At 42.5% G+C, this 16,061-nt stretch overlaps 1 protein-coding gene across 3 annotated transcripts in view; it reads right to left on the bottom strand.

Moving 5' to 3' along the window:
* Positions 1–1,308: 1,308 nt before the first annotated feature.
* ITPR2 (inositol 1,4,5-trisphosphate receptor type 2) overlaps positions 1,309–16,061 on the bottom strand; it is a 591,729-nt gene continuing 576,976 nt past the window's right edge. For 2 of the 3 annotated variants that reach the window (XM_024991354.2, XM_059886107.1), the window contains exons 56-57: positions 6,624–6,785; positions 1,309–5,928 (exon numbers count right to left, since the gene is read on the bottom strand). In XM_024991354.2, the coding sequence (XP_024847122.1) occupies positions 5,842–5,928; positions 6,624–6,785 (249 nt within the window). In that variant the 3' untranslated portion in view covers positions 1,309–5,841. 3 annotated transcript variants of the gene reach the window in all.

The following is a 16,061-nucleotide window of genomic DNA, read 5'->3' as shown; positions in this document are numbered from 1 at the left end:
AATAGATCTCTCAGTCCATGTCACCTTACCTGATTTTTCTTTTCCCATAAAACCCTAAAAGTTCTAAAATACATTAATATATTTAATAAAACCGGGTCAAATTTTAAGGTATTGTGTTCACAATTTTTTCTATTAGAAGATACTGCTGAAAAGATCAGGATCACACAAAAAAATCTGATCTATGTCGAAAGATAAGGAACAGGTTATGGCAGACAAAAAGGCAGATACAACTGTCCACAGTGAAGACAATTATAAAAACAGAACGAAAAAGCACAGTTGTTAGAACAGGCAGCAGTCTCAGTAGCAACTTTTCCCCATGCAGATTTGAGGGGAGAAGACTTGGGGAGGAAGCACTGCGGTGGGTTATAGGGGAAATTCACACCTGTATCCACATTTCCACAGCTATGAGGACAGTTCTACCTGGAGCTGATTTTACTCCAAGGACCAGAGTGAAAAGGGAACAGGCTAATCAAGGAAGAAATCCACACTGAAGTGCAAAGACCAGAATTTTCTGTTAGATCGAGCCAAACTGTGTTCAACAATTCATTTCTGTTCTCATCAGTTTTCTACCTTCATCAAGTTTGGTCTCTGTGTTTCTGTGTTCCATGTGGCAGTTTCCCTGAGATATGCCAGTGCCTCTGCTTTCAGGGAGGGACATAGGAGTGGTTCGAGTACACAGATTTCTGGCCTGCAAATTTTTGTGCTCTGAAGACTTGCCTTCCTAAGACTTCCTCATAGCACCGCGGTTGACAGTCAAATGCAGGGTCACTTTCCATTGTCCATAACGCTCCCCACCACGTGTATCCTCCATTTGTGCCAATTTCTCTCACTGGAAGAGGAACTCATTGTTCAGTTTCCCTCCCAAAGCCTTTCCTCAGATCTCAAACAAAACAACAATTCTTGTCACCCAGCTTCAAGGACACTGCTAAATGTCCATGTGAGCAGAGAATTCTCTTCGTGGTTTGCACGTGATTCTTGCAAGTCATTTTGATTTCAGCTGTGCCATGCTCTGGGGGTTAAGAACCAGGAAATTCTGGGTGACCATATGATCTGTGCCCACGGAGCCCCTGCTGGGTGTCAGCACAATGTCAATATACTAGGAAGTGCCGGCCAATTGGGAGTCAGGCCAATTCCTAGTAAGTGTTGGGCACAATGGCCCACCTGAACCATCTCACCAGTGTGGTTCAAGTTGCCAAAGTTTTGTCCCCCAAGTCACCATGTAAAATAGTAATAGTAATGATTTTCATACCAATACATTATTTAGAAACATTAAAAAATGACAAAGCACTTGAAGTATCACACACAAAAAAAGTTTTACAAACTCAACTTTATTAATAATAATTTATAAGTTATACTTATCTGGTCTTGACATATATTAGAATCATACTTTTTGAGGCAAATATAGCAATCTTCTACTACAGGGGAAGAAAAGGCTTCTGGTGAAATGAGAAAAACTGGTATGATACTTTTATACATTACTCAAGTCTGTGGAAACACTCAGTTCAGAGGTGAAATCTGGCTTTGTTTTCAGATTTCTTGACTTGCACATGCATTTTAGCTCCTCTGCTCCATTTTGGTGTAGTGTACTTTCTTCTACTAAATGGTGTAGATTTACCAACAATTCTTTTAAAGATAACACATGAGTGACTGTGCTTAGCTGCTCAGTCGTGTCCAACTCTTTGCGACCCCATGGACTGTAGCCTGCCAGGCTCCTCTGTCTAGGGGGATTCTCTAGGTAAGAATACTGGAGTAGGTTGCCATGCCCTCCTCCAGGAGATCTTCCGAACCCAGGAATTGAACCAGGGTCTCCTGCATTGGGATTCTTTACCAGCTGAGCCACCAATGACTAGAGAGCCTCAACTGGCCTCAGGCATTTTCTTCAGAGTGGAATTATGTGTCAAATTTGTAAACAGAAAGCTCCCCACATTAGCAGACGCAAACTAGTATATACAGAATGGATAAACAAGGCCTTACTGTACAGCACAGAGACCTATATTTAATATCCTGGGATAAACCATGATGAAAAGAATATGAAAAAATGTACGTTTATATATAACACTCACTTTGCTGGACAGCAGAAATTAACATAACATTGTAAGTCAACTATACTTCAATAAAATAAACTAAAAAAAAGAAAGCTCCCCATAGGTTTCCCCTTCCCTACACACATGTGCCCCTCACAACTGCACTCATTCTGGTCACTTTTCTGGTTCCTATGGGCACCTGTGCTTGTGTTTAAGATGCCTGCTGCACCCCCTTTTAGCACTGCATTGAGTGTCAGGGCTTCCCGGAACAGGTCTGTGGGTCAGAATATGCTGATTTGTGATTCTGTAAAGATTTAAGGACCGCTGGAGAGAACACACCTCTTACGGATGATCTCCACAAAGCCCTATTCTTTGCATGTTTAAGGGTTATCTCTTGAGATTGTAATCTGTTAAATCATTATACCTGTGCAATATTTACTTATGTCCCAGTCCACTGGGTCCCTGGAGGGTAAGCCCTGTTCATCCTACTGTCTACCCTTTACTCTGTCTTTCCCCTAATCATACTACGTTACTACTAGCTCAGTTGTGTCTGACCTTTGGCGACCCCTGGACTGTAGCCTGCCAGGCTCCTTTGTTCATGGAATTTCCCAGGCAAGAATACTGGAGTGGGTTGCCATTTCCTCCTCCTGGAGATCTTCCATCCCCAGGGATTAAATCCGAGTCTCCTGCTTTGGGGAGGTGGGATCTTCACCACTGAGGCACCAGGGAAGCCCTTCCCCTAATCACAGTGAAGTCCCAACGTGCACTTTCCCTCCCCAAGTCTCTAGATCCCCAATTTCTCTGCTTATTCTCAGCCCTGGGGCATGGGGACAAGGGCGGACCCTTCGGCATTACTGCTTCTAATAAAATAAAACAACTATAAACTAAAAAGAACAACCACAACAACGAGTTGTGAGCTGAGAATATGGAAAAAAGCAAACAGTTCCGACTTGAGCAGAATATCTTCCTGATTTATCAATAATCCACTAGAAAATGCATCCTCATCACCAATAAAAAAGTTTCAGTATGCAAGAAAATAAGCCCTTGTCTAAAGAAACTTTTACAAGGTAAAATATGTTAATTTTACACGTATAAAATTTATTTTTTAGTATTATAGTCTTAAAACATACCTGCATGAAACTCTTGGGCTTCAGAGTGGACTATGTAGGGGAATCAAATCCTTTTGAAATTAAAAATTATGTTCCGCAGAAACTGATACTTTTAAGCCAATATGGGTTTTAATAACTAAACAGTAAAACATTTCTCTTAACATCAAAATCAAAGATGATTGTACTTATTTTAATATCACTATATAAATATGAGAATGTTAATTGACACTTGTCTAGGTCAAATATTCCAGTTACATTAACAAACATATATAAAACAAATATAAATTTATAGTGAATGTCATGATTATCTGCTTCATCATGAATTTAATAGCCTGAAAGCTGCCTCTTTTGCTTGCTTTCGTTTATTTTACTTTAATAATCTCAAAGTATTGAGGAAGGAAAGAAGAGAAACACAACTGAGCAATATTTCAATTTTGATTAAATAAGAGTCTGGTTAGTTGCAATCCCTTCTGAATACTTCTCAGAGGAGAAAACACACTGTGATGTGGTGACTTGCCACTCCACAGTGGTTGGAGAGGTTAGGCCATTTCTTGATAGCAGGTACATATCCAACGACTCATTCTCCCTAAAAAAAATGTGTAAGAAAAAAGTAGGTAGTTCATCTGAGAGGTTGCTCTCATCTGTACAAACTAATTTCTTTTCTTGATGCTGGGACATCCATCAGAAACATGTTAGTTTGTGCTAAACAGAGATAGGTTCTGACATTGCAATATAGCCAGTATTTACCACTTTACCCTGCCTGTGAAACTCTCTGCCTGCCTAGTTAAAATGCTTTAAAAGGGTACTTCTCATCTAATACTGTTAATAACAAAAAGGGCCTTATTTTGTGCGTGTGTTTTTTTTTTTAAATGGCTGCTTTGTCTACTTCAGTTTTGGTGAAGCCATTTAAAAATCAAAATGTGATACGGTTTAAAGTTTTAGTGAAGCATTAGGACTGAATGACAGTAGAATTCCTCATATATTCACCGAACGCCCACTGGGTCCTAGGCTCTGTGTTGCATATAGCTCAGTTTCTGAGTATCACTTGATTGTGATCCTTCAGGACTGGTCCAGAAAAATACTATCACATCAGAGTGAGGAATTTTTAACTTGGGGAATTATTTGGAGGGGGGCAGATTCAGTTCAAAAATTCACTGCTCTGGGTTTCCACAGCTTTCTTCCAAGTCTACATTTTAATGGGGTGTGGAAGAAGGATAGTTATGGGTATCCTTTATCATCTTCCTAGACCGTGATTAGAGAATTTTAGGAGCCAATAGCTTAAACTACATTCAAATAATCCAAAAGCTTTAAAAAGGGGCATAGCAAATCCTGTCCAGACCTTAAACCTTGGTGGTAATGACACGAGAGCTTAAGAGGCGGTATTTTGTTCTTTTGGGGGCAGCAACCAGAAAAGGTCAGCTTGCTGAGCACCTCCCAGAGTCTGGTGTCAGTGCCTTGCTCTCTCACCACATGGCGGTTCTCCTAACACTTTCAGGATGTGAATTTTGCTTTAGCATTCTAAAGGCATAGTCTCTGAGACTAACACAGGCATGGCAGGTTATTTTCTCCCTCTACAAATTCTGGTTGCATAATTTAACATAAAAACAATTTGAGAAAGAGATTATTATCTTTTTACCTTTTGCAAAGCTCTTACTGATAGAGTTTAAAATATGCAATTGAAACGCTGCATTTTCTGGAGTATTCAATACATTTCTTGGATTTTTTCCCTAACTGCAGGAATAGAATAAATAAAACCACTCAGTTCTTAAGCACAGCAAACATGAATCAAATAGCTTTTACTCCTTATTTATAAAAGGCAATGCCACCATCGTAAGTTTCTCTGTATTTCCTGTCACCTTTAAGCATTTTCATTTGTTAATCTCAATGTATTTCAATAGCACACATACGTTCTCAAAAAATTCTTCTCTGGGGCTTACTGTCAGCTTTTTTGTTCCCAAATCTTTGATAGTCTTAGTCTCTACATGATTTGAAACATGATGTTAACAAGTCATATGAAAGCCTCTTTTTGTGCTCCGTATTGACAAGAGTCCCTCTGAATCTGGGAGAAAGCAGGCATATTCCAGTTGTGTTGTCAGCTGAGGGACATAGGCTCCAAAGCACTAGTTCCTAGGGCCATAAATCCATTGTGTTCCATGTTATAAATAAGGAAACTGCCCGTGATGGCTACGATTTGGAAGCATTAACATTTTTTCTTTTCAGCTCTCATTTTGAATCTTTTTAGTTATTTCCCTTAGTAAAACTTAGCCACCAAAATATGACTTCCTGTATCACTGACTCAGATGCCATAATTAAAAGAAAGACATTCCAGTCAACCATGACAAAGGTCTCAGTGAGCATTAAAGACAAAACAGACCCTTATCGATTCAGCCAAAGGTAGTTCTCTCTGCCCTGCACCTCTTTCCCCCCTGCCTCCCCCCTCTTCTCTCTGTCCATTTGAGCAAGCGGCTTCACTTTGCATTAAGAATGCGTGCTGTGTGCTTTCTAGCGGCTGCATTTTAAGTTTGGTCTTCTCAACCATGAAAACACAGTTAAAAATTGTTCTCAGAGCTAAACCACTCAACATCTTGGCACTTGGTTGTTTTTAACTTTTCAACAATAGGCACTGTTCACTCCCCTCGGTCTCAGTTCTTTTTTCAGTGATCAGGCAGCACACTGATGAAAGGCTAGTCACGGCTGCCCCCATGGTATCAGTGTGGTGGCATGTGATGATTCACATGGGGTGTGTTTGATCCGAGAAAGCCCAGTCTCTGCTTATTCTTCCTTTGTTCTGTCATCTGGGGGGAAAAGAGAGAGTGTATTAAGCTGATTTTTCTCACTCCTTCCCAGCGCTGGTAGAACACACAGTGTTGGGTGAATATTTCCCAGTGAATATTTATTGAAAAAGGGAAAGTATCTTTAAAAGTGAATTTCCATAGGCAGAGAAACACAGCAAACCCCTCTCTGTGGTTAAGAAAGAGGAACCATGGTTCTTTTAAAGCAGCCCCTGCTTGTCATATATCATCACTGCCATCACCTTAGTCATTTTAAAAGCGACCACAGTTACTTTTGATACTATTTTTACTAAGGCTAACAATCTTACGTGATGAAGGGGTTGAGTGTAGCACTGAAATGATAGATACTGATGACGATCTACTTTTCTGATGAACTTAATAATTGCTGTGATGGCAGAATATACGATTTTCTATCAAAAAGTCCAAAGCGGCCCCTGTCTTTCAGTATTTGTTCCTTCCTTCCCTGTTCCACAGAAGAAGTGTCACACAAGATGCGTGTGATAAGCAGAAGCAGCCTCTGCTTGCCAAGAGGTGGTTCTTACAACAGCGTGGGGTTTCTTTACTGTGATTTACAATCCCATGGATAACAATCTCACTGCCAGGATTCTCCAGTCTCTCCCACTCACAGTGGTGAAAGATTTCACATCACCGCCCCCCGCCGCCACCACCACCCAGCTCCATCTCCGAAGGGCACCCACCTGCTCCTTGAGCTCTGCCAGCTGACTGGACAGCTGTTTGACCAGACTCATGGTTGACTCCAGCTTCTCCTGCAGGTTCCGAACCTCATTTTGCTCGCTGTCACCTTCACTGCTAACAAGGGACATGGCTCGCATCCGAGGAAACCAGTCCAAATTCTTCTCCTAAAGGGAATACATATGGAAGGGAGCCTGAAGTTATGTAAAGAATGTTTAGATGGGTTCATTATTATTAACATTCTGGAGAAGAAAATGGCAAGCCACTCCAGTATTCTTGCCTGGAAAATCCCATGGACAGAGGAGCCTGGTGGGCTACAGTTCATGGGGTTGCACACAGTCGGACATGATTGAGCAACTGAATACATTATTAACCTTCTTAGCACTTTCAAAGCAAAAGGTACTTTTTCTGGCCAGGGGTGGGGAGAGGTTGAAGGTGGGAATGAAGTGAGGGTTCCACATTAGTCTTCATGAGGTGAGGGAAGATTTTAAATATTGGAACGAATTTCCTATGGTCTACCCCGGGAGGTCCCAGGTAAAGCATTTAGGACAGCATCCTGCACCCTGTAGGCAATTAGTGAATCTTGATGAATGATGAGCTAGGCTTTGGAGGCTGAGAAGAGCAGATCCAAATGTGTGTGGGAACAGTAAAGGCCTGAGCTGTTTATCCTCCCTACCCGATCCCTGCCCTGGCGCAGAGGAGAAAGGGGTGGCAGAATAGAAGGTGATAAAAGACATGTTTCAGTTCCAGATGCCCACGCCCATTTACCTCCCACTTCCCCAAGACAGGCTCTGGGGAAGAGGGAAGTGGGAGGGCATGGCCCTGGGTTACCCTGTCTGCTCCTTTTGGAAACATTTTATTACAGCTGGAGATGGGGTTTTAGAGTTAGACTTCCCCAGAGGGCAACAGTGGGTGCTACTTCTGTTTTTCCAGGCTGACTGAGAGTGTAGGGGTGTGTGTGTGTAAGTGCACGTGTGTGTGTGTGTGTGTGTTCCCTCCATTGTGGTAAAAACAGATGGTTACCAAGATACTCACATCTCTTGAAAATTCTTCCTGATTGCCCAACATCATAGAATCCCTGTGAATTACTTGTATCCCATCTTTCAATCCTCAAGAAAGTTTCCCATTTTACAGATGAGGAATCGAGTGGTCCCAAGAGTTTAATTACCCTTATCACAAACTAGGAATTGGCAGAGCTAGGGTTTGAAGGCAGGTTAGCTTTTTGTCTGGGTTTCCGTGGTGGCTCAGCAGTAAAGAATCCACCTGGAATACAAGAGACCCAGGTTTGATCCCTGGGTTGGAATCCAACACAGGAGGGGATGGCAACCCACTCCTGTATTTTTTCCTGGAGAATCCCATGGAAAGAGGAACCTGACAGGCTACAGTCCATGGGGTTGCAGAGTCAGACGTGACTGAGCATGCACACAAGCCTTTTAGCCACTGATCAGGAATCCCAGTCTATATTTACCTATTTCCTTAAATCACCTTCTCCCAGTATCCCTAGCAGTGACCTTCCTGCTTAAGATTCTTTCCACTCCAGAAAAGCCCACTGCAGTGGCTGCAAAGACCTCTGCCTAGCTGATGCCTAGCACAAGAGCCAGAAGAGTTCTTTCTCCCCCTAAAGGGAAAGGGGAAACGTCCAACCTCCGCACCTTGGCACTTCTGTCGAAATCTCATCTGGCCCTTTGGCTGGTTTCTTTGGTAGTTGTTAGTCAGAGAAAAACACATTCTTTATGGTTCCTGACCCCCAATGGCAGTGGAAAAGGCTGATAAAGGATAGGATAAAATATTCAAGAGAGTTAAGCTGCATTTAAACAGCTGTAGCTAATTAGCATTTCAAAGGCGAATGGTAACTTATTCTGAAGTGCAGAGAGACAGCCAGATTCATTCGATTAGTGCTTCAACATCTATTGCCAAGTATTTAAAGATGAAAATCAGGTAAGACAAATGTCTGCTCTCAAGGAGCTTGTGGCTTAGGACAGCCCTCCATGAAAAGTGGACTGGGTAGTCTGCGTATCAAAATTCCCTGGGGTTGCTTGTAAAAATAGCAGATTTCAACCCCACCACCTCTTATGAAATCAGAACCTCCTAGGGGGCCTGGATGATTTGTAGGTGCACTAAAGTTTAAGAAGTCTGATCTATGGAGACATAGAAGATTAACGGGAACCACTAGGGTAGTGGCAGGGTAGGGAGATGGAGTGAAGAGGAAAGATCTGAAGTGGCTGGCATAAGGAATGGGAAAAGTGAAAAATGAAAGTGTTAGTCGCTCAGTTGTGTCCAATTCTTTGCAACCCCATGAACAGGCTCCTCTGTCCATTGGATTCTCTAGGCAAGAATACTGGAGTGGGTTGCCGTTTCCTTCAACAGGAGATCTTCCCGACCCAGGATCGAACCCAGGTATCCTGTCTTGCAGGCTGATTCTTTACCACCTGAGCCACTGGGGAAGAGAAGCCAAATAGGGACCACTGAATGCTTGCCGGGTGGAGTGGGAGACCCTACCTTGGAATGACTCCATCAGAGATCAGGGCTCACCAACAGCCCAGGTGGGTGTGCAGCTGAGGCCAGGAGCTGGACTGATACAAGATGGTGTGTCCCCCGGAAAGGGCATCAGAATGACAAAGGTATCAGGAAGCTAGGTATGTCAGCAGAGCAGTGGCTGGTGTGAGGAACACTAATCTGTGGACTGGTAGGAGGGATGGCTAATAAACAGACAATCCAGTGAACTCCAGTTCTCTTATCTATTTAGAATCTGTATTATCTACTGTACTATATCTTATCTGAATTTTACAAATGCAGAAACTGAGGCTAGCAAGCACAAGCTGGAATCAAGATTGCCGGGAGAAATATCAATAACCTCAGATATGCAGATGACACCACCCTTGTGGCAGAAAGCAAAGAAGAACTAAAGAGCCTCTTGATGAAAGTGAAAGAGAAGAGTGAAAAAGTTGGCTTAAAACTCAACTTGCAGAAAATTGAGATCATGGCATCTGGTCCCATCACTTCATGGCAAATAGATGAGGAAACAGTGAGAGACTTTATTTTTTGGGCTCCAAAATTACTGCAGATGGTGACTGAAACCATGAAATTAAAAGACGCTTGCTCCTTGAAAGAAAAGTTATGACCAACCTAGACAGCATATTAAAAAGCAGAGACATTACTTTGCTGGCAAGGTCCATATAGTCAAAGCTATGGCTTTTCTAGTAGTCATGTATGGATGGGAGAGTTGGACTATAAGGAAAGCTGAGTGCTGAAGAATTGATGTTTTTGAACTGTGGTGTTGGAGATTCTTGAGAGTCAGTTGGACTGCAAGGAGATCCAACCAGTCCATCCTAAAGGAAATCAGTCCTGAATACTCATTGGAAGGACTGAAGCTGAAGCTGAAACTCCAATCCTTTGGCCACCTGATACAAAGAACTGACTCACTGGAAAAGACCCTGACGCTGGGAAAGACTGAAGGCGGGAGGAGAAGGGGACAAGAGAGGATGAGATGGTTGGATGGCATCCATGATTCAATGGACATGTGTTTGAGTAGACGCTGGGAGTTGCTGATGGACAGGGAGGCCTGGTGTGCTGCAGTCCATGGGGTTGCAAAGAGTCAGACATGACTGAGCGACTGAACTGAACTGAACTGAGGCTAGCAAATTATTTTGCTGGAAGCCCAACCCAGACCTGTCTGTATCTAGGCCTTCTGGCCAGAAAGGAGACTGTGGACAGAAAGTTGAATAATAATAAAGTAGGATAACTTCAGGAAATAAAAATACTAGAGTAAAAAAGTTTGAAATCTGATAAAATATCAGTGAATTTGGGGAGTTAGTATATCATGGGTATAGTTGGAGAAGTTTAATTGGAGAAGATGAAAAATTTCTGGAGATAGACAGTAGGAATGTTTGCATAATGATGTGAATGTACTGAATGCCACAAAACTCTACACATAAAATGGATTAAATGGGGCTTCCCTGGTGGTTCAGTGGCTAAGACTCCATGTTTACAATGCAGAGGGCCCTGGTTCAATCCCTGATCAGGGAACTAGATCCCAGATACTGCAAATAAAAGCTCCCAAATGCCTTAACTAAAAAAAGAGTCTGTATGCCACAACGAACACTGAAGATCCCGCATGCTACAAGTAAGATCCAGTGCAGCCAAAAAAAAAAAAAATCAAAGTTAAAATGGTATGCATGTGTATGCTCAGTCACTCAGCCATGTCCTACTCTTTGTGACACCATGGACTGTAGCCCACCAGGCTCTTCTGCCCATGGGATTTCCCAGGCAAGAATACTGGAGTGAGTTGCCATTTCCTTCTCCAGGGGATCTTCCAGATCCAGGGATCAAACCCGAGTCTCTTGCGTCTCCTGCATTGGCAGGCGGATTCTTTACCACTAGTGCCACCTAGGAAGCTCAGGATGGAACACAAAGGTTTGACAGCCTCAGATGGCTGGCTGGATCTGGGCTGAGGAGGTACCAGGAGACATGATGGAGATGGCGAAAACCTCAGCTTTTAGAACATTTCCTAGATAAACAGAGACAAAACACTGTTCTAATACTTAGCTCACTGGAAAAGACCGCGATGGTAGGAAAGATTGAGTGCAGGAGAAGTTGGCAATAGAGGATGAGATGGATAGATGGCATCATCAACTCAATGACATGAGTTTGAGCAAACTCCAGGACACAGTGGAAGACAGGGAAGCTTGGCATGTTGCAGTCCATGGGATTGCAAAGGGTTGGACACGACTGAGCGACTGAACAACAACAATCCTTAGCAAAGACAACATGAGTGAGATGGAAACTGCCTCCAAAGAAATTGCTATCATAGGTATCTCAGGGGCCAGGTCAGCTCAGTCCACAGGCTCTTGCTTTTGAGGAAACAAAAGCAGTTCTCAGGGGACTGCTGCCCCAGCCGGTTGGGCCACGGGACTCTTTTCCTTACACATTCTTTCTTCACTTGTTCCTTTGTTCATGCATTCATTGACTAATTCTTCCTTGTTGACCCTGTCTGTGCTAGGCACCGGGAGAACAATAGGGAGCCAAACCCAGTGTGATTCTTACGCTGGTGGAATTGATAGTAATAGTCTAGGTGGAGGATAAGACTTCAATCAAAGATGGTGAAAACAACGACAAATTGGACTAAAGTGTTGGGGAGGAAAGTCACCTGGCTCCACTGTCCTTTCTCCTAAGTTCCCCAAAATCATTCTCTCTTCTAACTGTCTGGTTTCTCTCATCTTTCTTCCTTTCACTGCCTCTTTCTTTGTGTATGTTTGCTTGGTTCTCAGCCTTTTCTCTACTCATTTTATCCTGTTTCAGTCCTCTTTTTCTCTGTATACCAACTGACTATAATCTAAAACTAAAATATAATGTGTCATTAAGCTTTTTTTTCAATACTGAATGCTTTCTTTCCTTTTCTTAATTTTTAGGAACCTGACTTGAATGCCTTGCATCTCACTAAAATAGCAAAAAATAAGCACCCTAAATTGATTATCGTTTGTCCTCTTTCTACAAAAAAAGCCAGCCTTTTAAAAATAAATGTTCACAACTGATTTCTTCTAGTACAGAAAGTGTATTCTTTTCACCAAAAGTAACTCAAATCCAAACAAGTTCTTAGAATAAATGCTGCACGTGGCTTTTCACAGAGAGTGGTTTCCAATGAAATACCCCAAGCTTCCTCTCTCTGCTCCAGTGTCACAAGGAGCAGCTTCCACAGGAGGCTCAGCCTGAGCAGGGTGAGAAAGGAAACCCTGGACTTTAATCTGAGCCAGAACCACAGGACAGACACCCAGAACACTGGCTGGTTAACAAGACACCACTCATTTGCCGTGTTGGCTGTGTCCGCCATCTAACAAAGCAGTGTGATTTGATTTGTTATTTCTTGGTTACTCACGTAGGTTATGTCCATCCTGTGATCATGCTCATGATTAGCAGATTCCAATGGTGACTGTGGTTAGTCAATATGACATCATTTCTTTGATTCACCAGGAATGAATATGTTTGACCGCAGGGTAGTATAAAATTGGGAATTTACAGATTGTTAGATTCTGAGGTTACAATGTACAATCCTAGAAACTTGGTGAGTGGAAAGCCAACGCTTTTCAAAGGTACCAAAATGCAACTCCCAGAGATGAAGGGACAGAGAGCATGGCAGCCATGATCCTCCTGCTATCCCTAAATTTTCATAATAATGCATCTTCCTAGAAGACCAGAAGATGGATAGATAGGAGCGTGAAAACCTTTCAAATAGTCCTTTTAACAGTCAGATCAATTTGCTTTATTTAATTTTGTAGTTATTCAGTAAATGATTGGGTTGTCAGAGTCAGTCAGAGCTTATCTGTGCTGTCTTTATAATTTGTTCTTAAATGTGATACCCCATTTTCAGGAAAGAGGCCACACAATATCAAGGAAAGAGCACTGATCTAGGAGTCAGGACACCTGAGTTCTGATTTCAGTTCAACCAAAAATGAACTATGTGATAGAAGGAGGGTGGGGAGCCTTAGTCTCTGAATCCAAGTTTCCTCATCTGTAAAACCAGAATGTTACCCTGGGTGGTCTCTATGTCTCTTCCAACTCATCATTCCATGAGTTATGAATTCAAAACTTTAAAAATCAAATTGCTGAGACAAGACCTAAGCTTGCCAACTGAGCAAACAGAAACACAGCATTTAGGCTAGAAGCAACCTCGAAACCACATAAGCCAAGCTCAGCATGTTACAGATGCCCAGTCTGAATCCTAGAAAGTTTAGGTTTCCTTGAGGTCTCACAGCTGTTCCTCTGTACTTGATTTCCACCTCTGGACAAGTCCTTCCACTTAATGTAGTGGAACAGCTCTTACATAATGTAACCTAGCCCTGCTGATGTTTAATCGATGACAGGCTCAAGAAAACATAAAGACTGTAATGATTTCTCTCCGTATCACAATGAGATTGAAAAGTAGAATAAGATTGAGTTCAGTGAGCCAAGCATTGGAGAAACTGTCTTATGTCTCTTTAATGTGTATTAGGTACACATTAAATGTTGCCTGGGACAAATTGGGAGTTTTGAATTAACAAATATGTGCTGCTATAACAAATATGTGCTGCTATATATAAGACAGATAAACAATAAGGACCTACTGTATAGCACAGGGAACTGTATTTGATACCTTACAATAATCTATAATGGAAAAGAATCTGAAAACAATACATACATACATCTCTCTCTCTATGCTGCTAAGTCGCTTCAGTCGTGTCCGACTCTGTGCGACCCCAGAGACGGCAGCCCACCAGGCTCCCCCGTCCCTGGGATTCTCCAGGCAAGAACACTGGAGTGGGTTGCCATTGCCTTCTCCTCTCTCTATATATATACATATAACTGAATCACTTTGCTGTATAACTGAAACACTGTAAATTAGTTCAGTTCAGTTCAGTTGCTCAGTCATGTCCGACTCTTTGTGACCCCAGGAATTGCAGCACGCCAGGCCTCCTGGATCATCACTAACTCCCGGAGTTCATTCAAACTCAGGTCCATCAAGTCAGTGATACCATCCAGCCATCTCATCAACTATACTTCACTTTCAAAAAAATGTGAAAAAAAAAGTTGCCTGCATGTAAGTTAAAGAGAATACAAGCACTGTAGTTCTGTATCATGGTAATAATCCCATTTTTAGCTGCTTGGCAAGTGTCAGCCACTTAAGTCATGCTATGGCCAATACCCACAAAAATTCCATAAGGTTGAGACTGTTGCCAGCCCCATTTTACAGAAGACAGCACTGAGACAGGAAGAGGATTAGTTACTGGCCAAGGCCACAGACTGGTGGTAAATGGCTGGGCCACGCTTTGGCCTCCACCCTAGGTGACTGGAAATCTTGTACTCTTTTCACTACCCTGGACTACTTCTCCATGTCCAATAGAGATGCCAATGCTTAGCTTCTGAACTTGCCACAGAAAACAGAGACTACCCAAAGGCTCAGTGGGTAAAGAATCCACCTACAAAGCAGGAGACACAGGAAACACGGGTTTGATCCCTGGATTGGGAAGATCTCCTGGAGGAAGAAAATGGCAACCCACTCCAGTATTCTTCCCTGGAGAATCCCATGGACAGAGGAGCCTGGCAGGCTACAGTCCAAAGGGTCACAAAGAGTCACACATGACTGAGCGACTAAGCATGCAGCACAGTGAGAATACATTTTATAACCTGAATTCCTCTGATATTTCTTCTCGGGTAGGCTAAAGATTTATTTATTGAAAATCAGAAATAAAAGCTTTAGGCATTAAATCAGAAATGTAGATGCAGATACTGTGGAAATACATTGACTGACCCTTGACATTCGCTGCAATTTTGCAGAGTGCTCTGAAATATTGCTAATGAGAGGTACGACGCTGAACGTACCATTGTACTGTGTTGTACTGGAATATTGATGAACCATTGTATGCGTATCTTCACCTCCACTTCCAGGCTCTCTATGCTTAAAACATGCTGTCACAAGACCATTTGCAAAGGTTTTTCTTGGTTACCATCCTCTCCTAAGCCTTAAATTTACACTGCACTTTCTATTCTAAAACCGTATGTGATGCCTCCTAGGCTGAGGAGCATAACCATCTGCCCAAAACCTCAGTGTGACCCACTACACTCCTCTCTTGGCACTTCTGGTTTGAAGATGTTCGCAGAAATGGCTCTCAAAAGGAACACCAGCAATGCTAATACTATCTACTCACTGGAAGGTCCCTGAGGGAAAGACACTATTCCTGCTTTCCTGGAACTTCACAGACCAAGGCCAATAATCTGGAACAAGGATTCTTTCTGAAAGTCAAAATAATCATATGATTACTTCTGAAGTCAAAGTAATCATGTGGGTTAATGGCAAATGCTTCATATAGCCCATCCCAGCCTCTGCTCCATGAAGGAGGGGCATGGCGGGCCTCCCACCCTCCGACCAATATGGTGGCCTTGCTGGCAGGTGAGACGTTGTCTCAAACCCTTAAGGAACACCCACAACACTGGCATTTGGACTTCTAGCTTTGTTCCTAGTGAACACCCCATTTGCATGTGACCAGAGTTGCTTAATCTGGACAACAAAAAGGCTGATTCTCACAGGGGTTTGCACACAGACCCTGGGTTAAAAGGAAGGAAGGATGAGCTGGGAAACACACTCTTGTCTGACAAACACCAGGGACTGTCGGTGAAAGAAAGGATCCAGCTGTGTCCTTTGAAGCTAAAACGCTATTCTTGGATTGATAAATAAATGAAAACCTTGTCAACTAATTCTAAAAAAAAGGGAGAGAATAAGAGTAAAATTTTTGCTGTGTTAGAAAAATAGCACATTCCAGGACTGGAAGATTCATTTGCCACCCTTTATTAACTGTATCTTCCTTCTGTCTCTGTTTATTCTGTTCTGTATCTTCGTTCTGCAACTGAGTTCCTGAAACTGTGGCAGAGTACCCTACTTGGGTGGCTTGAGAAATTTAAAATATGTTAGTTAT

Source organism: Bos taurus, chromosome 5 (genome assembly GCF_002263795.3).
Source record: "Bos taurus isolate L1 Dominette 01449 registration number 42190680 breed Hereford chromosome 5, ARS-UCD2.0, whole genome shotgun sequence".
In the NCBI taxonomy this organism is placed as follows: domain Eukaryota; kingdom Metazoa; phylum Chordata; class Mammalia; order Artiodactyla; family Bovidae; genus Bos; species Bos taurus.
Note: the sequence above shows the minus strand (reverse complement) of the source record. Positions and strands in the feature narration are given on the sequence as shown.